Source organism: Vitis vinifera, chromosome 8, assembly GCF_030704535.1.
Source record: "Vitis vinifera cultivar Pinot Noir 40024 chromosome 8, ASM3070453v1".
NCBI classification, from domain to species: domain Eukaryota; kingdom Viridiplantae; phylum Streptophyta; class Magnoliopsida; order Vitales; family Vitaceae; genus Vitis; species Vitis vinifera.
The window spans coordinates 21,125,326-21,148,651 of NC_081812.1; the positions used below are offsets into that span (position 1 = coordinate 21,125,326).

A 23,326-nucleotide genomic window follows, 5' to 3' on the forward strand; every position below is an offset into this window, starting at 1 on the left:
CATTCTCAAATGTACTCTTAGAATCCATTTTATAGTAATTTTAGAAAACGCTTCTAGTATTTTTATTACTTAAAAACAAAATTCTTTCGATATTAAAAATATTAAAAACACTTTTTAAAATCATTATCAAATGTATATTAACCTATGAAGTTGTTTTTCCACTCAAACCAATGAAAGCAACAAAGCTTTTAATAGCCGGGTCAGTTCGAAAATTCTGAAGGGTGATTTTATAGGAAACCGCAAGTCCACGAGAAATGAATTAGTTTCGATATGTGTTTCCTTAGCAATATTGATGTACTGAATAATTAATAAGTTAGGATACGTGTTTGCCTAGCAACGCTGATGCAGTGAACAATGTATGGGAACAATGTATGCACTGAAATAAGGGTACAAGTTGACAAGTAATGGGGCATTGTTCTTGACTAAGAAGCTGATGATGGGAGTGAGAAATGACAGGACGTCACTCTTGAAGGAGCCACTTGATGGTGGGTAGGACACTCCTAGAACTCCAGTGTCAATGGCGGTGGAGACCTTGATTTGGTTCCCTAGGCCGGCGGACGAAATTGCATTGTTAATGTTTTGCATGGCAGGGAGAACAAATTGGGCCTGGGCGCCTGAAGGACTCACTTCGTTTCCAACTGCGATGTACCGGAACTTTACATTAGGATGGTTTTTTTTGTTGTCTTGGACCCATGAATCGGCATTGGCCTGGCTGGAAGCAATATTTTGGAGGTTATCGTTGGGGACGCCTAGGATGAGCTCAATATTAGAGCCTCCAAGGGCTTGGAGAGCATCTTGTCTAGTGTCATATAGTCGCATTCTTCGGATGTTGTACTGGTTGTAGAGAGCTACAACTTCTCCTGGTGCTGGCAAGTTGTTGCCATTCCTGCCATAACAAACTCCTATTTGGGCACCTGCAATATTAGATTTAACAAATTACGAAGGCTGTGATTTTGATGTTCCTCTATGGGAAATACTATAAAGCAAAGGCGATCAGTCCAGGGTATGCAAAGAGAGGAAACCATTTGAAAGATTTAAAATAAATAATAAATACTATAAATGAAGTATAAGTTTTAGTAACATGAGTGGGAATGGGTTGAACCAAGATGAGTCCAAAAAAGCATGAAGACAGTGGTACAGAAAGGGACTAAGGAAGAGACCTGTTATCTCTAGACTAGCCATTAGCAGCCCAAAAAGAAGCAGCATTGCAGCCATCCTTGGGGGGGTTTTTCCTGCTGAATAGAGCTTAGCCATGGAGTTGAAGAAAGAGAAGAATGAGAAGGTAAGATATATGTTTAAGGCTAGGATTTAGCTCCCCTTTTATAGAGGCTTTGCGCTTGGGAATTTAAGTGATTAGAGCCCCGAGTTTCCACGGCTCCGCTTGCAGGTCAATCACTCCGTGGAAAAATCAGCATTCATCATTCAATTCAATTCGATTGTACCTGTTTTCTGGGATTTTTTTTTCTGCCTTTGAAAAGTCATCCATCTTCTCGATGCCTATTTTGAGGGTTGCTTGTTGCTAGCTAACGTTTATTAAGAACTTTAACATGCATATTGTGTCATAAATTTTTAGCTTTATATGCAATTCTTATAGTTGAGTGTTCAGGAAGCAGAGTTTTGAGAAAGGCTCTAAAGCACCTTCAAATGGACTTAAGAGATTCATGGGTATTGGTCTTGAATTCATAATATATAATCGATATGGATTTTATTTGACGCGAACTTTCCTTTACATGGAATAAATAATATTGCCCATGGGCTGCAATTTTGTTTCATGACCCAGAAGTTTTTGATCCTCCATCTTAACTTGGCTGGTTTGGATCCGTTCGATATGCCACCGACAGATAAAAAAAAGAACTACACAAGTTACAGAAAAATAAAAAAGGCAATGTCCGTGGTGCTTGAAGAAACGCTCATAAATGTCTGGTATAGTAGTAGGGCCAGGTTAATTTCAAACAAATGGATAATGTTATACACAATTTCTATGAAGATGTGTGGAAATTACTATATGTTCTCCAACATCCCATGTGAATTCAGGGATGCATTTTGCTTATCCTTCACGGATCTCTCTTCCTGGACGCCGGATCGTGGCCCATTAGCAATGGTACGGGGAAGATCGTTGAATTTTGAAGTTGGTGGTATCATAGATGATGACAAACATCTCCTAAGCCATCCTCTTTTAGTCAAGTCTTCCGGTAACTGATCTTATCCTGTTAGGCTCCGGTAAGCTCACATTAGACCCTCATGACTTTGACTAGGCAACAACCCCAATTCACGGAACGACAAGCACAATTCCTCAAAGGAAAAATAAAAAAATAAAAAACCACCCAAATTGGTGACTATTTATTTGTTTTAGGTTTGTTTTTCTCTCTTATTAGTCCATTTTTCTCTAGAGTGAGCTGGTATAGAAGTGCTGGACGAAACCAACCCCCAAGTTGGACCATCTCAGCTGGCCAGCATAGCTATTGATTTATCCCCCAACTTGGTTCGATACCAAGCCCCAAAATTTCACCCAAGCAATGGCCTAGCTGGTGGGCCTCCACTTTCCATCATGGGCCATAGGTGTACTATCTTATCATAATCTTGTCTGATGGGTAAGCGACAACTTGAAATCTATAGACTTTTCAACATTAGCGCCATAGGCCCATAGCCCACATGCAAATGAGACGATTCAAGGATTAACATAGGTCATGGAATATATTTGGGGGTTGTACAGTGAGATGGACGTATACATACCATCAAATGTACAAGTCATTATCTTTCATTTAAGATAATTATGGGATTTTATTTTATTTTCTTCCACAACGCAGCTTTCTTTTGTGCTGCGAAGACTCGGGACTTCTACTTGATTTTCTAATGTTACACAAAGATTTTACTCAAGTAGAAGTAGATAATAACTTCTTTTATTAGATATGTCCGCCTCCAAATGGGTTTTTTGTCTTAGAGAAAGTAAATAACATTTTTGCCTCTCATTTTGCCACGAGGCTACAAACCCTTATTTATTGTAGAACTAGTACACAAGAAAAAAAAAAAAAGAGCCTTTATTCCTTAGTAATTTTGTAGGCTCTTAGTTGAAATTGATTGGGTATTTAGCCTGTTTGTTTGGTAAAAAGAGCCCCCAGTGTTTCTCATATTCTGGGGATTTCCTGTTCTCATCAAACATGGCAAACACGTAAGTCTCGATAGGCCCTCCAGGCTTCTTTGGAGTCCCACCCTTGACATGCTGAATCAAATTGGAGTTGTAAGTCTTTGCGTTATCAACTGTGGTTGCCGTCCCACCGGCTGATGGCCAACCACTCTCTGAAATAACAACCTGCAAAGAACCGCCACCAGCCTTCTCAAGTGCCGAGTAAACAGCATCCAATACGGCATCAAAAAGATTTCTGTAACCAAGCTGTCCATCTTGCACCACAACTCCAGGAGCCGTGAAAAGAGCATAATCTAGGCGAATGTCCCGGGTGTTACCAATGTAACTGAAGTAAGGGTACAGGTTAACAAGCAGTGGGGCACGGTTGTTGACCAGGAAGTTGATGATGGAGTTGAGAAAGGACGTGACTTCTGGCTTGAAGGCGCCTTGTGATGGAGGGTAGGATGTTCCCAGAACCCCAGTGTCAATGGCAGTGGAAACTTTAATTTGGTTCCCCAGGCCAGCTGCGGAAATTGCATTGAAAATGTTTCTCATGGCAGGGAGAACAAATTGGGCAGTGGAGCCCGTAGGGCTTACTTCATTTCCAACCGCAACGTATCGGAATCTGACATTACCGTAGTTTTTAATATTGTTTTGAACCCATGAATTGGCATTGCCTTGGCTGGAAGCAATGTTTTGAAGAGCATCATTTGGGACACCCATCATGAGCTCAATGTTGGAGCCTCTAAGGGCTTGGAGAGCAGCTTGGTTAGGGTCGTAGAGTCTCATTCTTCGGATGCTGTACTGGTTATAGAGACCTACAACTTCTCCTGGCGGTGGCAAGTTGTCACCCTGCATTCCATAACACACTCCCGTTTGGGCACCTGCAATATTTGATAAAATTGTACAAAGTCATGAATCAGTAATAAAGCATATATACAAAACTTAATCAAAGTTCTCCCAACTTTTGGGAAAATGATTAATCGTACAAGACGAAAGGGTCGAGAGAAAGACCTGTTAAGTGTAGGCTAGCCATTAGCAGCCCAAAAACAAGCAGCAGTGTGGCCATTCTTGAAGAACTTTTAACAGTGGAATCAAACATAGCCATGATGGAGAAGAAAGAGAAAAATAAGAAGCTAGGTTGTATGCATTAACACTGAGATTTAGCTCCCTTTTATAGACAGTGGATGGACGCATGCACCCAGAATTTTAAGTGATGATAATGCTAGTCTCCACCTCGCAAGTCAAGCACTCCATGGAAATTTGAGAGAAGATTACATAAATAAATAGATAAATCCACCTCCCCAACCAGCTTGTACGTGCACTACTAAGTGTCATTCTGTCTGTTTTCTGAGACTTTTCTCTCCTTTGAAAAGTCCTACGTTTCATCCTCGTATTGAAGGAAATTTCCTAAGTTAATCTCTAATCCCAATAAATCGAAGTTAATAATTCTCTATCCTCGATTTCACTTCTTTTAGGATGGGGAAATGCAATTTTTAGCTAGGTCCATTGAATCCCGACTTAGACAAGTGGTGTTTGTTTTTTTGACTTTTTTCTGAAAATCATTTAGTTTTAGAATTTAGGTTGTTTATTTTTTTACTTTTTTATGATTTATTATAAATTTTTTAATAAATAAAAAAAGTTAAAATATGTGATTTTTTTTAAATAGAAAAAATAAAACAATAATTTTTTTTATTACTTTTTAATACTTAATAGAAATAAAATACTATAAAAATAAATAACTTAATATTTAATACTATTAAGTATTAAGGTTCTATTTAGAATTAAATAAAAAAACAAACACTACCTTAGACCAACTTTATGAGTACATTTTTAATGGTTTTAGAAAGTTTTTTTAATTTTTTTTAATACTTAAAAATAATAAAAATATTTTTTAAAATCACTATCAAATACATTCTTATGTTGAAAATAATTTTAAAAAATATTTTTAATATTTTAAAAAAAAATATTAAAAAAACTTCTTGACTCTACTCAAAGTAACTTAAAGATACTGAAATGCAACTTTCAGGTCACATTAAATTCACCATCAAATGCACTGTGCTCAAATGTACAACAACTTAAGATACTTAAATGCAACTTTCAGGTCACATTAAATCGGGATTAATCTGAGTTTCTGACCCACTTTAAATAAAGGTAAATATAAAACACTAGGCTCTTTTTGGGCCGCACGAAAATATCAGACCCTTACGTCATGTTTCGTACGCGGATGTGAGGTAGTGGGATGAAAAGTCAAATAACTTCTGATGTAAACACCTCCCTTTTGATGATTTTTCCCCATCCTAGTCCCACTCTCCGTCTACTCCAACTTAGACTAAACGGCACGGCATCAAAAATAAAGGAATTAAAAAATTTATTCCTATTAATATTTTTAATGTCACAATTGTATATTCAATTTTTAAATTTTGAATATAAAATAATATATAATATATTATTTTTTAAAAGCATTACAAATATAAAATTACCTAATAATAATAAGACATAGAAATAATTAATTAAAATGATGAAATAATTCTCATGTTTATAAATTTTTTTTTATTTGAAGATTAACTCATTTTTAATATAAATATTATTAATTATTTCAAGTATTTACATTATATTTAAAAAAAACATTTTTATAAAAAAATATAAGAAGATTTTTATCATATAAGACCAAAAAAAATTAAAAGATTAAATTTTTAAAATTGAGTTTTTAATAACCATTTTAATTAAATAATCCTCATATATAATCATGGTATGAATTAGGATAGCGAATAGCATCCTCGTCCTTGATTCAGGTTTTGAAAATTTTTCTTGAGGGATTTTTTTTTCATCTCTATTCTTGTCTAATTATATATATATATAAATAATGAGTCTCACTTCCCTTCTATTTTCTTATCCCTTTTCAAAAAGAAAAGAAAAAAAAAAGAGTAATATAAAAATAATACTTATTTAGTAAATCTTCAATATTATTAATAAAGAAAAGTAAGGCAGCAAAGACTTGAGCAACGAGGTTCCTAAATGCTAGTGTGGAAGAGGGTGATGACCAAGACCAAAACATTAGCCACATAAAATGCCAATTGCCAAACCATATCATTGCCCCTATTTCAAACAAGATTATTGATATGCCTAAAACACAATGGACAATTAATTTGCACATGGGCAGCAGAAGAAGTCACTATCCATGTGGAAATTCCCCTTGTCCACTCTTAGCAAACAATGGGAGTTGATGGAAAACATTTTCCAGGCCGTTGGATTTGAGTGATGGTATGTGGAAATTTGAAGCTTTAAGAAGTGGGTATCATAAATTTATCAAATTACAATTGGTTCAATGACTTAGTCTATCTTGATAGGCTTGGAGTGGGACTTGACCCAACTGGCTGCACTTGGTGACGAGCGCAATCATGGTGTGACAACTGACAAATAAAACTCCAAAACCCAATTTGATTTCCGGGTAAGGATGATTTTATTAGAAAGTTCTTAAATATTGATATTGAGATGAGTAATAATAAAATTGGTTCTTTTCGATTATGGAGTGGAATAATTTAAATTAGAATGAAACATAAAAAAGATTTAGAAATGGGCCAAAGTTTTGTTTTTTAAGTTTATGTTTCACAACTTTTTTTAAGAATAATTTTTATTTTTTTATAAAAAAAAACAATAAAAACATACTTTACAATTAGAAAATTATTCTTTATTTTTTGTTCTTAAAAATATAAAATATAATATATAATATTTTGAGGTATATTTTTAATTTTTTTTAATTATTTTTTAAGAATTATTTTTAAAGTAATTATATAAATATGATTAAAAATAAAATATTAATTAAATATAAAAAATATTTCTAAATTATATTTAAAAATATTAACAATAGGTTAAAAATATTCTATGATTGTAAATAAATATTTATTTTATAAAATATTAAATAATAATTTTTAAAACTTACTTTTAAAAATAATTATCAATGGTCTAAATCCTTTAAGTTGTTGTTTGTACGACCTACCTACCAGGCTACCACCACAAAAAACTTGATATTAAAAATCGAAATAGCACTTAAGCGTAACTCTAAGACAAAAAATCAACACTTGCAAGAAAGCTACGTAGTAGACAAGTTAAAAAATCTTGTAGGTTCATATCTTACTTATCATGTTAAATCTTGGGATAATCAATAATGAAATCATTCCCAGTTTGTAAAATTACTATTTCACCGGTTTTTTTAACCTAAAAATTACCTATTTTGGACAAAAATGTCCTTATCTTTTCTCATAAAAATAACCTTTTTTTTTTAATACATGTATAAATAATAAAAATATTGAAGAGTATTTATATTAAAATTGGATTACACTTCAAGTTCAAAAATTAAAGAGATTAGTTTTACAAATTTAAGATCTTTTCATCCCTTTTTAACCTATTAATCCTTAAATATTTCCAATATGGTATATATATATAGAGTAGACTTGGGCTCAAAAAAGTAAAAATAAAAATGGGAAGCTGTTAAATGTCTGCATATGAAGTCAGATATATGCAAAAACTGAATTAAGGAAATTTCTAAAACAACTTTATCAGACATATGCAGATAAATGTCTGCATATGAAGTCGATTATGGAGTGGAATAATTTAAATTAGAATGAAACATAAAAAAGATTTAGAAATGCGCCAAAGTTTTGTTTTTTAAGTTTATGTTTCACAACTTTTTTTAAGAATGATTTTTATTTTTTTATATAAAAACAATAAAAACATGCTTCACAACTAGAAAATTATTATTTATTTTTTGTTCTTAAAAATATAAAATATAATATTTTGAGGAATATTTTTAATTGTTTTTACTTATTTTTTAGGAATTATTTTAAAAGTAATTATATAAATAAGTAAAATGATTAAAAATAAAATATTAATTAAATATAAAAAATATTTTCAAATTATATTTAAAAATATTAACAATAGGTTAAAAATATTCTATGATTGTAAATAAATTTTTGTTTTATAAAATATTAAATAATAATTTTTAAAACTTATTTTTAAAAATAATTATCAATGGTCTAAATCCTTTAAGTTGTTGTCGTCTGTACGACCTACCTACCAGCACAAAAAAACTTGATATTAAAAATCAAAATAGCACTTAAGCGTGACTCTTACACAAAAAATCAACACTTGCAAGAAAGCTATGTAGTAGACAAGTTAAAAAATTCTTGTGGGTTCATATCTTACTTATCATGTAAATCTTGGGATAATCAATAATGAAATCATTCTCACTTTGTAAAATTAATATTTCACCATTTTTTAACATAAAAATTACCTATTTTGGACAAAAATGTCCTTATCTTTTCTCATTAAAATTACTTTAGGGTATTTATGTTAAAATTGGATTACACTTTAAGTTCAAAAATTAAAAAGATTAGTTTTACAAATTTAAGATCTTTTCATCCTTTTTAACCTATTAATCCTTAAATATTTCAAATAATTGGTATATATATAGAGTAGACTTGGGCTCAAAAAAGTAAAAATAAAAATGGGAAGGTGTTAATGTCTCCATATAAGTCAGATATATGCAAAAACTGAATTAAGGAAATTTCTAAAACAACTTCACATCAATATGGATAGGAATCAGCCAATCAGGGAAGAGATTGGCATATAAGGATATATGATAAAAGCACTATACTATTTTATTAAACATGCTAGCCTTTCTAAGGCGCTTTTACAGTAAGCATATAAAGCTCTGCATGACACTTTTTGATGCGGCATGCTGCATGCGGCACGCGGCAGCTCAGCACTCATGAGCCCTTATTTAGGATAATATATAGTTAACCATGCCCTTTGCTGCACTCAATTTCGAGTATGGTATACAGGCTGTTTATTTGGATAAAAGAGGCCCCAATGTTTCTCAAACGCCGGTTCTTTCTTATTCTCATTAAACATGGAAAATAGGTAAGTTTGTATAGGTTTTCCAGGCCTCTTGGGAGTTCCTCCCTTCACGTGCCGAAGCAAATTTGTGTTGTAAGTCCTAGCATTCTCGACTGTCGAAGCCAACCCACCAGCCGATGGCCAACCAGTCTCAGCCACAACAATCTCCAAAGAACCCCCACCAGCCTTCTCCAGAGCTGAGTAAGCAGCATCCAGTACTGCATCGAACATGTTTTGGTACCCAAACTGCCCATCATGCACCACTACTCCGGGAGATGTGAAGAGAGCATATTCCAGACTCATGAGATGAGGGCTGCCAATGTAACTGAAATAGGTATACATGTTCAGGAAAAATGGGGCATGGGTGTCCACTAGGAATCGGATGATTGGATTAATGAATGATTCCATATGGGGTTTGAAGGAACCTTTGGATGGAGGGTAGGATTCTCCAAGGATCTCGGTGCTGAAGGGGGTTGAGACCTTGATTTGGTTGCCAAGTCCAGCCTCTGAAATTGCCCGATGAATGTTTTTCATGGCCCCCAGGAGATGATTTGCTTCCCATGCGGGAGGATGTATTTCATTGCCAACAGCTATGTATCGAAAATTGACATTGGCATAGTTTCTAATGTTGTTGTGGACCCAAGAATATGCGTTGGCCATGTTGGTAGCAATGTGGCAAAGATCTTCGTTTGCTACACCAACCATGACCTCGATATTAGAGCCTCTGAGGGCTTGGAGGACATGTGGGAGGGGAGAGTAAATCCGCATTCTTGGGATGTTGTTGTGTTTGTAGAGATGTATAACTTCGTGGGGTGGTGGTAAGTTGTCCCCCAGTAATCCGTAGCAAACTCCAACGTGGGCACCTGCTTTGAAAATGATCAGTCTCTGCTAAAAAGATTGATACAGTTTTAAATGAAGATTGCGACAATTTTAATGTCCAATTAACTAACTAAAAAATATGCTGCCCACGTTAAATAATAGAAGCAAAGCGCATACGACATACAATGGGTCCCGGCAAAGTGAATATTTCAAATAAAAGTCAAACTTTTCGGATAAAGCAGTCCGCCACAAATGGTAAGTAAGACACAGAAGCAGTTGCAGCAGAAAATTAAAAGATGGAATGATCAGGTTGTACCAAAATTTCTCATTTCCACGGCAGTGACTTCTTTTAGTTTTCCCCTTGAGCCTTCAGAAGCCAAAAGCTTCTCTGTTCTCCCACAATACACCCTCCCAGCTGCCGAACCACTCCTCTTACCTATTTCTTTTCGTCCCTTCTCTCCTTTTATAGCTTCCCATTCCAGGACCCAGCTTAATTCCGACGCAGGAACCCTCATTGCAATCGACATGTATCATGTGTGTAGAATTCCCAAACAGCAGCCGCCGCATAATCCCCAGATTTAACCCATGCTGCTCGTGATCAGAATGATATTTGTGAGTCCTGGAATCCCATGCCTGAGCAGAAGCATTGGATTTTGAAGCAAATTAAAGCTTCAAGAACAAGCAATCAAGATATTCAGAGCAACCTCCATTACAGAAGTGGCTTCTTTTGTCAAGAGTTATGCATGTTACCTCATAGGTATTAGGTACGACGCATGTCTCCCAAACAGTTGGTATGATCATAAGACACAAGTCACACTTTCCATTGGTCAAAATTCTATTATATCCACCCAAGAATCAATTGCAAAATGTCATGTTCAATAGTTTAATTATGCCATGTTTGGTTGCAGGCTTGCAGCGATATATATATATATATGTGAAAACAGTTTTTTTTTTCTATTTTTTTAGAAAATTCTTATTAAAAATATATTTAAAACTTAAAGAATAGGATGCTTCATTTTCATTAAAAAAACTATTTTCAAAAGTCAAAACTAAATGAAATCATAAAAAACAAGTAAAAACATTAAGTGAATGTTTGGTAATTATTTTTTTAAAACAACTCTAAAAAATTGTTTTAATTTGAGAATAATTTTTTAAAATTGATATTTGATTTTTGTAGAATAAAATTCTGTTTGAAAACCTAAAATATTTTTAATTTGTTTTTAATATTTTTTAAAATAAATTTTATATCTAATGTTTTATTTTTAATTATTCTACATGATTGTATAATTATTTCTTAAAACAGCACAACAAATGAAAACAACTAAAAAATGTTTTTAGAAAATATTATATTTTTTATTCTTAAGAATAGAAAATAGGAAAAAAAAAAAAAACAATTTTTAGTTATCAAACATGATTTTTACGTTTTTTATTCTAGAAAACATAAAAATATTCTAAAAAATAGTTTTCAAACAAGTTTTAAAAGTTTCGTTTAAAAGACGAGATTGATTTTATCACAATAATTTATTTTAATATCATCCTAAGTGTTTTTCAAAGGCATATAGAAAGATTAATTAATTATAAAAGATGATGTTGCAACAAAATTTTTTTTAAAAAAATTGCTTTTTAAAAAAAAAACTTTTTCTTGGCTTTTATAAATAAAAATATATTCACTTATATATTTATTTATAGGAAAATACAAAATAAGAAACTAAAATGATAAATAATCCTAATGATAGGAAAACAAAGAACAATGTAACATGGACGGACCTTTAAACTTAAGCTATATGTGGTCTATATTAAATAATCAAAGATAACTTTGATAATTAATTAATTGATTAATAAATACAATGTCAAATAAATAACAAAATTAATTTTCTTAGATTATCGCATTTTGACTTGATGGGAAATCAATGCAAATATAGATGGCTAGCAAGGGGAGGAGTGAATCGATCGAGATGACCACTAGGGTTTGTGGTTGTAGTAGATCTACTCTTATATTTTTATATACAAATCATTTCATACTTAAAATGTTTTAATAAATAAATAAAAGAGAAAATAAATAAATTAAGTAAATACTTAAAGTAATAAGTGGATGCAAATAAATCAATTTTGATATATATATATAACAAAATTATTGAATTTACACATCAAAATTAATCTATCATAAATAAGATTATCTTCTTGTTAATAAAATAATAAATTATAAAATATAATGATTTTTCCTATTAAAATAAATTTTTTATGTAAAAAGTGAAAATTCATAAATTATACTCTTTCTCACTTTTTTTTATTTTATGCCCAAGGCATTTATCAAATTACCAAATCAGTCTATTTACTTTAAGAAATTATTTTCTTTTTCATTTATATTAAAACAATATAAATTTGCATAATTTGAAATACAATTAGATTTGAACATACTTAAATTGCCTACTAAAAGAATTGCAAAAATTATCTCTTTATTTACTTATATATAGAAATGCATATAAATTAATCCATCTTTTTATGTTTTTGAAGAAGAAATTTAGTTTATTAGTGATTTTAAGAAATGTTTCAAACCTTTTTAACATTTAAAATTTTGAATCATTCAAATGTTAGAAAAGCTAAAAACATTTTCTAAAATCACTATCAAACACACTTTTAGAGCATATTTTAATATTTCTAATATTTTAAAATTTTTATCATTCAAGTATTAGAAATACTAAAAATACTTTCTAAAATCACTTTCAAACACACTTTTTAAGCATTTCTAATATTTGAAAAATAAAATATTTTAAATATTAAAAAAACTAAAAACATTTTTCAGAATCACTATCAAACTAACTCTTAGAGTTCATTTGATAGTAATTTGAGGAAGCGTTTTTAACATTTCTAATACTTGAAATTTTTTATCATTCAAGTATTAAAAATGCTAAAAAAACTTTATAGAATCATTTTCAAATGTACTCTTAGAATCCATTTTATAGTAATTTTAAAAAACGCTTCTAGCATTTTTCTTTCAGTATTAAAAATATTAAAAATACTTTTTAGAATCATTGTAAAATATACTCTTAACCTATGAGGTTGTTTTTCCACCCGAACCAATGAAAGCAACAAAGCTTTTAATAGCCTTCGAAAATTCTGAAGGGTGATTTTATAGAAACCGCTAGTCCACGAGAAATGAATTAGTTTCGATATCTGTTTCCTTGGCAATATTATAATTAATAAGTTAGGATACGTGTTTGCCTAGCAATACTGATGCAGTGAGCAATGTATGGGAACAAAATAGCACATACATTTAAAATGCAAAAGAGGTGTCTTAACATTTGTATGCATGCAAGTGATGGTAGATATCACAATCAATGGTTGCACAAACCATGGATCTAAGAAATTGTTATCAACCTTCACAATCTTGCAAATTGTTTCCACCGCAAGATCTCCCTTGTAGATATTCCTTGAGATCAAAATTACAGAAACTAAATTAGTAAGGCCACAAGAATATATTCTAATATTTGCAGCCACAAAAAGATAAGCAAGATGTCATGGACAACATTTTATATTACCAGTAGTTTAATGAAAGAAATAAATCTGTATGATAAACTTGCCTACTATCAAACAAAACAGCCAAGGAGAAAGCCCATCCAGAGTAGCCAAATGAAGTGGGTTAGAAAAGTTGGAAATTTGTTAGAAGAAGAAACCGGTTATTTCCACATGCTCTCAAACTTGGGAGACTGGTACCTATCTTCCTCTCAATAGAATTAACTGCAGAAGCATCATGGCTGTTGATATATTCAAATTCTGCACTCTTTAAAGACTCACAAGTCACAAGTAGACATGGTCTCATACAAAGAAATTGAACCCAAAAAACATAATTCAAATGCCAGTTTCCTGAAAAACTCTGTAACAAAATAACAAGATCCTTTCTTAGGACTAAATGAATTCATCTCTCCTGTTTAGTATTATGACATTTTAATAAAAAATGAGAGAAATATTCCCACATTAAGGCTGTTGAAAACAAACACTGATTAAATCAATCGCCAAATTCACATTTAAGGCCAAATAAGAAAAAGAAAAAACACACTTATTTTATATTCTGTAGCTCTGAACTTATTAAACCCCATGGCCCCCCATCATACTATTTCTTAGAAAAACCACAAAAACAAACAGTTTTGTTAGCACCCTAAACAATCCTATCCCACCATCCTTACATAAACTAGGAGGGTTTTTCTTTTTCTGTATCTGAAACATGTCTATTGATTAAAAATGATGGACATCCTTGCACAACATGCAAATCTAACCAAAATCCTAATGTAGTGGATAACAGTAGTATAGCTGGCTCTACCATTGTGCATTAGTGCTTCTTTTTTCCCCCTTCTTTTGTGGTCAATTTGAATATTAATTCATGGGCATAGTTTACATAAGAGGAATCCTGGTGGGAACCTTGTTTGTCATTTTTATTCCCTATAGAGTAAGTCACCAAGCTACAATAGAAAACTGACCTAAATCACCAACAACTAATATGAGTTTCAGGTCAACAGACCAAGCTCAATCAAAGCAAAATAAAAATGCAGTCGCATTTTAAGACTGCCCACAACCTCATTGAACCCAACCTCATAATATAACTCATTATTGTAAGAACCACAACTCCTCGGCAAAAAATTATTCACACATATTTTTTTCTCTTGTTGCACAAAGGATACAACAGAGATTGCCAAGGGATGACAAATTGTTGAGCGTGAGACAAATCCACCATCAAAGACAAAGCACTTCCAAAAAAGATGTTTGTAATAGAACACAAATTTCCAAATACAATTTGAGATTTTAACTCTAAAACTAGAAGGTGAGAGAAAAAGCAAAACCATAGGGCCTATTTGGCAATTGTTTTTAAGAATAGTTTTCGATTCTCCAGAATTTAAAAAATAAGAAAATACATTTAACAACCAGAAAGCCGTTTTCTATTTTCTGTTTGATGTTTTTAAAGAACATCCTTTAATTGTTTTCACTTGTTTTTTTAGGGTTGTTTTAAAAAATAATTATATAAACAGGTAATGAATAAAGTTAACGCACTAGATATAAAAATACTTTTAAAACATATTTAAAAATATTAAAAGCATGTTAAAACATTTTTAGTTTCCAAACAGACTTTTGTTCTACAAAACATCAAAAAACCATTTTCAAAAACCATTTTTTCGAACTCTTTTCGAAATCAATTACAAAAAAAAGTCATACTTTCGTTTGCACCTTAACAAGCATACAATTGTTAAAATACTAATAAATAAATTCTACAACTCAAACTGCCTAAACTACAATGGCACATGAGAAAAGTTCTTAACCATATCAATGATTCAATATAGACCACTGTCTATGATTTCTAAGCCACAAACTGCCTCATGAACAAGCTTTTTATTTTTATTAGAACCTGGGTACAAAGGGAAGTGCAAGAAAACATGAAATCCTTAGTCATGCCCATATAGCTGTAAAAGAGTAGAAATATACAGCCTCCCTAGATAACAATGAAATCAAGCCAAGCTTTGTGAAACAAGGAAAAATAAATAAGAGAAAACCGAAATTTTCAAACAAAAATACATTGTCCTCCCAAGATAAGAATGAAATCAAGCAAAGTTATATAAAAAGAGGGAAAATGAATAAGAGAAAGAAAATTTCAAAAGACAAAAACTCCCATAACATTTTACCCAACCTTGTCATTTGGATTAAGTTGAGATTGACGGGGCTCAAACCCGCAACTTCCGCATTGCAAGGGCATTGCTCAGACCAATTAAACTACAATCCCAAGAAGCAAGGTCATAATGGTCAATATAAGCAACCAAACAAGCCGTACAACTAAACACTCAATAAAACCAATCTTTAAGGCAACAAATACTTAAGTTCAATTACAATATATTAAATGACATACAATTATTTTGTGGGAGCAATACTTAAAAATCAAACACCTTCAAATCATAGTTTGTTGGACATATATTTCAAAAATCATACATCTTTCAAATAGACCTTGTAAAGAAAGTGTGTTCATATCCATGTGCCGGGAGAAAATAATTCATATTAAGGCAATTTATATTATATGCATCAATTTATATGAAAAATCAATTTATATTATATGCATCAACCCTACATCCCACATCATATTATTTCCTGACGAAACCTAAACAATTATCAGCCCAAAACACATAATGACTCCAAAATCATGGAAATACCACCATCACATCAACCCCACATCCCACATCATATTATTTCCTGCAGAAACCAAAATAATCATCAGCCCAAAACACATAATGAATCCAAAATCGTGAAAATACCACCATCACTCAGCATGGAACAAATAGTCCCCATTCAAAACCTACAAATACATAGGTAAATCTCAATGCTACAGCCCACACCATAATGACAGCGATTACAAATTGAAGGGATTTCTATAGTGCATTCGACTTATACAATTTAATAAGAAATTTAACCATGCCTACCAAGAAATCCCCAAATAGAAACAAAACAATAGAAAGTAGAATTATCACACAAGGAAGCCCATCAGGCATCTGCAGAATTAACGCAAATCCAACGCTGCTATTCTTTCTCCTACTCATGGATATAACTCAAATACAACATAAAAATCAGATGGCTTGAAAAAGTTTACCAATCCATCAAATCCTTTCTGATATACTTTGAAAATATCAGATACAACATGAAAATCAGATGGCTTGAAAAAGGTTTACCAATCTATCAAATCCTTTCTGAAGTACTTTGAAAATATGTACCAGTTTCTCAAAATCAAAGACTAAAAAAATTACATGAAAACATGCTTGGTAAACAGAAAGAATGAAGACCAAAGAAGAAGCAAAAATTTAACCTGGCCTGCATACCATTACAGGAACCCAGATGAACCAAGCCTGAACAGAAGAATTAACCATGAAAGATGGATTCTGTTAGAAATAGTCTAAAATCATATGCTCTACCAACATTTTCTAGAATGACAAAAAAGTGCACACAGTTTCAGCCAAATATGAGGAAAAGAAAAGACTGATTGATGCAAGGTCAACACTACAGTCTTTATGTATGCCACTTATCTGGGTTATGTATGGATCTCACTTCAGCAGGTGCAGGTCTGATATAAATGCAGCTGCTAAAGCATGGTTCAAAATCGCACTATCAGTCGTTGACTGAGAGGTTTCTGAGGCACATGGCGTCTCGGTTCGGTATCGGGCTATACACAAAACAAGATACTTAAAAGTTCAAAAAATTATAAAAATTATTTTTAATATAATTAAATGAATTAACAAAACTAATAAACTTAATAATAAATCATTAACATAATAATAAATGAAATAATTTCTTAAATTATTAATAATAAATTAACATATAAAATAATACACCTTATATAATACCATTACCATGTAAAATAATATGTTACCTAAATTAAAGTCATTCATACCATATTTAATATATAAAATACTAATTTTCAAATTTCTAATTCCAAATACCGTTGGCATATAAGGTAAAATGATGCAAATACATGAACATTTGAAATAATAAATCATTTTTATATAAAACAATGCATTAAGCCCTTTTCTTAAATTCTCAATCCCAAACATCCCTTATTCACACCATGGGATACCCGGTTTGTAGAAGCAAAAGCCTCTCTATAGTACACAGCCAAACAACACTACGGAGATCGAGCAAGGAAAGGCAACACCAACATGCAACGATCATCATCAATGAAAGAATGTTGATGTGGTTGGTCACCACGACTACATCACCGACACAAAGCTTTCTTTCTTCTTCTTCTTATCCTTCACGGCTATGGATCTTGAAAAAAAAAATTATTTTTAAGAGAATCTCTCATATTTATTAAAGATTTCTCAGTTTTGGTTGCCTTTTGTTGTGATTTGAAAGGAAAAAAAATTTGGTTTAATCTGAGAATATTTAGATCTTAAACTATTGAACTCATAATTTCAACCAAGTTCACTCCGAATCTCAACCGAGGCGACCAAGTTTAACCGATTCTTAGTTGGGTCTGTGTTGAAGATGGTACCGGGTATCGGACTCAACGTAGAAAGGTTCTAGACAAATACGACTCGGCCAAGTCATATCAGACTCCGCCGATATTTTGAACCATGTCCTAAAGTGACATACATCATCTGCCAAAGTCGGACCTGCACCTGCTAAACTGACATACATCAACACCGTCCCACTTCTGATCCTAATTTGCTTAGGTTCCTTCACTTATTTGTGAAAGAACCCTACCCACATAGTAAATTTCCTGAAAAGTTCCACACGCAGAGAGCTTCCATGTTTGAAAGATGAGATTCTAAAATCTAAAAAAAAAAATATATATATATATTAAAATCACATCAAAAGCTATCAACAACCTTATTGAACCAAACCTCATAATAATATAACTAATACTCATAATAAAAAAATAATTATCTACAAAGAAATATAGACATATCCTCCTATGGTATTGTACAACATCTCAGGTATACAAGAAAGATTGCTAAGGGATGAAAAATTGTTGATCTTACATTTATTTGGACAGTATGGTAACAAAGAAATTGATGAGGATGAATCTCTAAGATAGATTTGTTGCAATTTAAGTAAGACTAGTATTACTTTGAATTAAATTAGGATTAGTATTTGTTGGAGTTAAATTAGGAGTAGTCAATTATTAGAATCATAATTAGGTTATAGGAGAATTAGAATTAGAGTCATAATAGGTTGTTAAAATCCTAATACACTCTGGATTTCTTAGATGTCTATAAATAAGGCTAATTAATGTAAACCAAAGTATTAATTGATTGATGATTAATAATACTATGTTTTCTTGTGGAGTCTCCTAGAAGTCCTGAGTGCAACTCTAAAGTTCTACCCCTTCTTTTTATCTTAGTTCTCTATTTTTTTTTCCTTTTATGTTGTTGTCATAAACTTTATCTCTTATTCCTCTCCTTAAACCCCTAACCCACCTATTTGATGGTAGATAGCCATCCTAGGGTTGCCCTACATAAAAAATACAAGGATCTCTAAGGACAAATGGATGACTTTTCAAACGATATGGGACCTAGTCTACTTCTATTCATCTTTTTGGGCCTCTACTAGGGCATTCCTCTCAACATTATTCAACTTGATTGGCTTTCAATATGTAAATCAAAAGGTTAAAATAGCAATCATTTTCATGTCTTTTAGATTGTCTTGATAAAAAGAAAAAAAAATGCATAATTGTTGAAATGGAGCCAAATGGATTGGTATACTACCAAACTTGCAAACTCAAAACGGATGGCCATAGAACTTGAGAATTTGAACCAAGAAGTAAAGCCATAATTCATAAGCTTCCAAACTTATTTATACTCAAGCAAAAAAATTTCAATGCTTTGCTTCGAATATTTAATTAATCAATAACTAGAGCGCTTCAACACACCATGAAAGCAAGTAAGAAGCATAGATGAATTATAAAAATCCAATTGTACTTCTTTTGGCATCGGTGGGCCCTTGAGGTCTGGCTCAAGTGCTAAAGGGTTGGAGAGGGTTTATGGGAGGTTTTAAGTTCAAGTCTCAATGGAGACAAAAATTTACCTACCAACAAAAAGTTCTCTAGGCATTAGTGGGAAAAGGAAGCAATAATAACATAACAAATTAATCAATGAATTCTTGAACAAAACACAAGCTGCCTGAAATACAAATGGCACATGACCAAGTCAATATACAATTCCCAGGCAAGATACCACTTTTTACATATAAACCACAGTGCAAACCCCACATACATTTTTACTAGAAGAGATATATTTTACATCCCAGAGGGGCTATAATTGGAGATACCATTGTTTCTGGTACAGAAGTTCTTATTTATTTACCAAAACCTCATAGACAAAATCTTCACAAACCAAACCTTGGTAATCCAAAGGAAAGTGAGAAAAAAATAAGCTCTTCATAGACAAGTATTTATTTATTTATTTCCAAAAACCTCATAGTTAAGGTTTTCACAAATCAAACCTTGGTAACCCAAAGAATAGTAAAAGCTCTTCAATTTGTGAGCTAGACAACTATATTAGCCATGTTTTTATTTAAAAATTAACAAAATAAATTAAAAAAACTGACCTGTTTTAATGTCCTCACTCTGACCCTTTCTTATGAAACCAGAAATCAAAAAAATTGAGTTGAGGCAAATTGATGTCCATGTCATAAAGAAGAGTGCTCAGAGACATAAATGTAACAGCCCCAAAAACATGATATTCAATAGAAAATAAATAAATAAGAATTTGTGACCGCATAACTCCACTTATTCTTATTTCAAATCAGTATCTATAATGTCATTTTGTTCAAATACAAGCTATTGTAAATGAACACTTCTCAAATCAATCTTTCAAATAAAAAAAAATTAAGTTCAAATACAAAAAAACTTAAATTCCATTTTGTTCTTCAAAGGGAAGAGATGATTTAAAAAATCAGTATCTATAATGTCATTCTTTTATGAAAGAAAGAATTCTAAAAATCAAATGTCCCTTGAGTAGGCTTTATGATATCCGACAAAAAGCACTCATACAAGGGACAAAATGCTCCATATTGAGGAAAAAGAAGAAAAAAAGGTAACAACGAAACTCATCATTATATGTAACTCTTAATCTTATCAAATTCTGCATGATACATCATATCACTTCCTGCAAAAACAACATCAATTGGAAGCCCAAAAAAACAACTCCTGTTAGCACTCCAAATAAACTTATCCCACCATGCTAATCAAACTCGGATCATTGAGAGTAATAGACCAATACCCAAATCACTAATAAAGGGTTCATTATGAAATACAGGGTTTGCATAAGACTTTGTTGGGATGGATGATCATCAGTTCCCTGATATTTCTCAACAATTGCTGTTAACCTCCTCCCGACTTTCTATAAAAGGAGGGTTCTACTGTGTCAAATGTGCCTGAAAGTAACAATGTAGCCAATCTATGACACCAATTTATTTAGACGAAACTGTAAAAGTACACACAAATAAAACTCAGGCATTGCCCAAATATCCCAAAAAATTTTAACAAATCACAAACACATAACCAAAAATATTAATTTCTGTACAAATTACCAACAAATCAAAGAACATTTGTCACTAACAACGAGTTCAAACAGATTGTAAACAGATAGCTGCCAATGAAGACAAAACCAAATATCAGAAATAAAACTCAGACACTGCCCAAATATCTCAAAAAAAGTTAACAAATCACAAACACATAACTTGAAATTTTTAATTTTTTTACAAATTACAGACAAATCAAAGAACATTTGTCACCAACCATCATGAACCCTTTCCTTGCGTCAAGCCCGATCCATTCCTGAAAAATCCTAAAGCATGCCCAAAAAATTCCTATAGAAAATCCTATCGTCCTCACCCATCGTCGAGAAACCCTAACAGAAAAATTCTACCGTCTTCGTCTATCATCTTTATTTTAATATGGAATAAGATCGTCGTACAAAACCCTAAAAACCGCCTTCACCCATCATCCTCAAACACAAAAAAACCTAATGCCTGTACTCTTCATTCAACACCCATCAAAAAGGAAAACCCCAATACCCCACTCCATCATCTTTCATCCTCCAAAATCGGAACCCATTACCCTAAACTCTGAATTTATACTCTGTTCTACGCGGAACGGACGCGTATAGCCCGCATGCAAAACATGAATAAAACCTCACTCTTTAGTTTTTATAGTCGATCGTTGGGCTTTACAATTTCAGCCCAATCGGAGCCCCAAGCCCCCGTAGTAGTGAGCCAGATAATCAGGCCAGGACCACCACGCGCCCCACGCCACCCCGTGTTTGAGGAAAAAATATTCTTGGAAAATTGATGATGACGTGTATGCGAAGATTCCAAGAAGCTTCCATGTTTCTTGGAAAATATTCTCTGCTTCCCGATTTTATTCCTCGCCATCAAAGATTCTTCGCATACAGATTCTTGCAATTTTCATGTTTTAGAAGATCCTGCCTTTCAGCGCTTTTCTGAGCCCTTCCAAGAAACGACTTCTTTGACCCTAGGATTGCACCAGTGAGGGCCTCCACAGCTCAAAGTACACAAAACCAAACCCTCTGGATTTCCCATTGCCATCCTTCATGATAACATCAGTGCCAACTTTTCCAAACTCAGAGAACTTACCTCGAATTGTATCCTCTGTCAAATCTTCACCCAGATTATTCACTTACACATTCGGACACGTATAATTTTTCCCTTCAAGACATTTTCTGCAAGTTTGGCAATATACTTTCTTGCAAGGTGGTGGAAGAAAGCTGCTGCTATTAATGCTTGATAAGTTGCTTGACGGGAAAAAATTATATGTGTCTAAATTTGTCAAGAAAGGTGAGAGGAAAGACGTTTCTGCGGAAACAAGGTCATGATACAAGAAATTTGTCAAGAAAAGTGAGAGGATGATAGGTTGAGAGTTTAGGATGATAGGTTCTTTAAGGATTTTAAAGGATGAAAGATGATGGATTGGGGAGTTGAGTTTTCCTTTTTGATGGGTGTTGAATGAGGAGTATAGGCGTTAGGATTTAATATTTTTATAATATCTATATTATTTTATTATCAATAATTTTTTTTTTAATTTTAAATAAAAATATCAAATTATAATTATATATATATAATTTGAAACATTTTTAAAATTTTGAAAAATTACTTATAATATTGAATTTAAAAAATTAAATGTTAGACAAAATTTAGGAAGCATTCAAAAATATGAAAAATAACTTATGGGTTGAAAATCACTTTTTAATATTTTCCGGTGATTTTTTTTTTAAACTTTCAAAGAAAACAATTTGACTAAAATCACCATCAAAAGACATTCATTATCTTTTACTAAAATTTAAAAAAATTGGATAAATAAAAAAAAACTATTTTAATTGATTTGACAAAGTTATATTTATCTTTATGTTTTTAATCAATATAAATAAAAACAAAGTGATAAATTTTGTTTCCAAAATATAAAAGATTCAATAAATATAAAAATAGATTATTATTTTTTGAAGATAGATTTTAAAATGAAAGAAAAACAATTATCCTTTGAATTAAAATTTATATTCTTTAGCTATTGTAGCTGATTTGTAAAGATTTAAAAAATAAATAAAATTAAAATGTTTTAATTGATTTTTAAGATAAAATTTTAGATTAATTTCCTTCAAATTATTATGAAAAAAATCTATTGTTATACTAAAATTTAATTTCTTTTATTGCTTAATTTATATAAATTTATAATTTATAAAAATTATATAATTTTTTTGAGAAAAAATTGATATGACATATTTTCTAAATAGCGAATATGCAATAAATTATGATGTCATTAAAAGAATAGGAAATCTTTTGCAATGTTGGTTTAAATATTTACCTTTTTTTGAAAATGATGAAAATATGATATAATTATTTCTTAAAATAACACAACAAATGGAAACAACTAAAAGATGTTTTTTGAAAATATCATATTTTTTTTATGCTTAAGAATAGAAAATAGGAAACAATTTTTTGTTA

At 31.8% G+C, this 23,326-nt stretch overlaps 3 protein-coding genes and 1 long non-coding RNA gene across 5 annotated transcripts; all 4 read right to left on the bottom strand.

The window, feature by feature from the left end:
* Positions 1-204: 204 nt before the first annotated feature.
* LOC132254192 (glucan endo-1,3-beta-glucosidase-like) lies at positions 205-1,313 on the bottom strand. Its single transcript, XM_059739264.1, has 2 exons — positions 1,161-1,313; positions 205-914 (listed from the first exon to the last, which is right to left on the bottom strand). Exons 1-2 carry the CDS (start codon positions 1,252-1,254, stop codon positions 331-333), a joined length of 678 nt encoding a protein of 225 aa, XP_059595247.1. The 5' UTR covers positions 1,255-1,313; the 3' UTR covers positions 205-330.
* A 1,571-nt stretch (positions 1,314-2,884) lies between these two features.
* Positions 2,885-4,376, bottom strand: LOC132254191 (glucan endo-1,3-beta-glucosidase, basic isoform-like). The gene is made up of 2 exons (XM_059739262.1): positions 4,139-4,376; positions 2,885-4,008 (listed from the first exon to the last, which is right to left on the bottom strand). The coding sequence occupies exons 1-2, from the start codon at positions 4,230-4,232 to the stop codon at positions 3,065-3,067; spliced, it is 1,038 nt and encodes a 345-aa protein (XP_059595245.1). The 5' UTR covers positions 4,233-4,376; the 3' UTR covers positions 2,885-3,064.
* A 4,339-nt stretch (positions 4,377-8,715) lies between these two features.
* LOC100250315 (glucan endo-1,3-beta-glucosidase, basic isoform) lies at positions 8,716-10,759 on the bottom strand. The gene is made up of 2 exons (XM_010655610.3): positions 10,158-10,759; positions 8,716-9,885 (listed from the first exon to the last, which is right to left on the bottom strand). Exons 1-2 carry the CDS (start codon positions 10,366-10,368, stop codon positions 8,945-8,947), a joined length of 1,152 nt encoding a protein of 383 aa, XP_010653912.1. The 5' UTR covers positions 10,369-10,759; the 3' UTR covers positions 8,716-8,944.
* Positions 10,760-12,987: 2,228 nt separating this feature from the next.
* Positions 12,988-22,310, bottom strand: LOC104880125 (uncharacterized). 2 transcript variants are annotated; one of them, XR_002030664.2, is made up of 2 exons: positions 21,108-22,310; positions 12,988-15,598 (listed from the first exon to the last, which is right to left on the bottom strand). It is a non-coding gene; the product is annotated as an uncharacterized LOC104880125 (long non-coding RNA). The 2 variants fall into 2 exon arrangements; XR_786456.3 differs by having other exon boundaries at positions 12,988-17,030.
* Between the last annotated feature and the right edge of the window lie 1,016 nt (positions 22,311-23,326).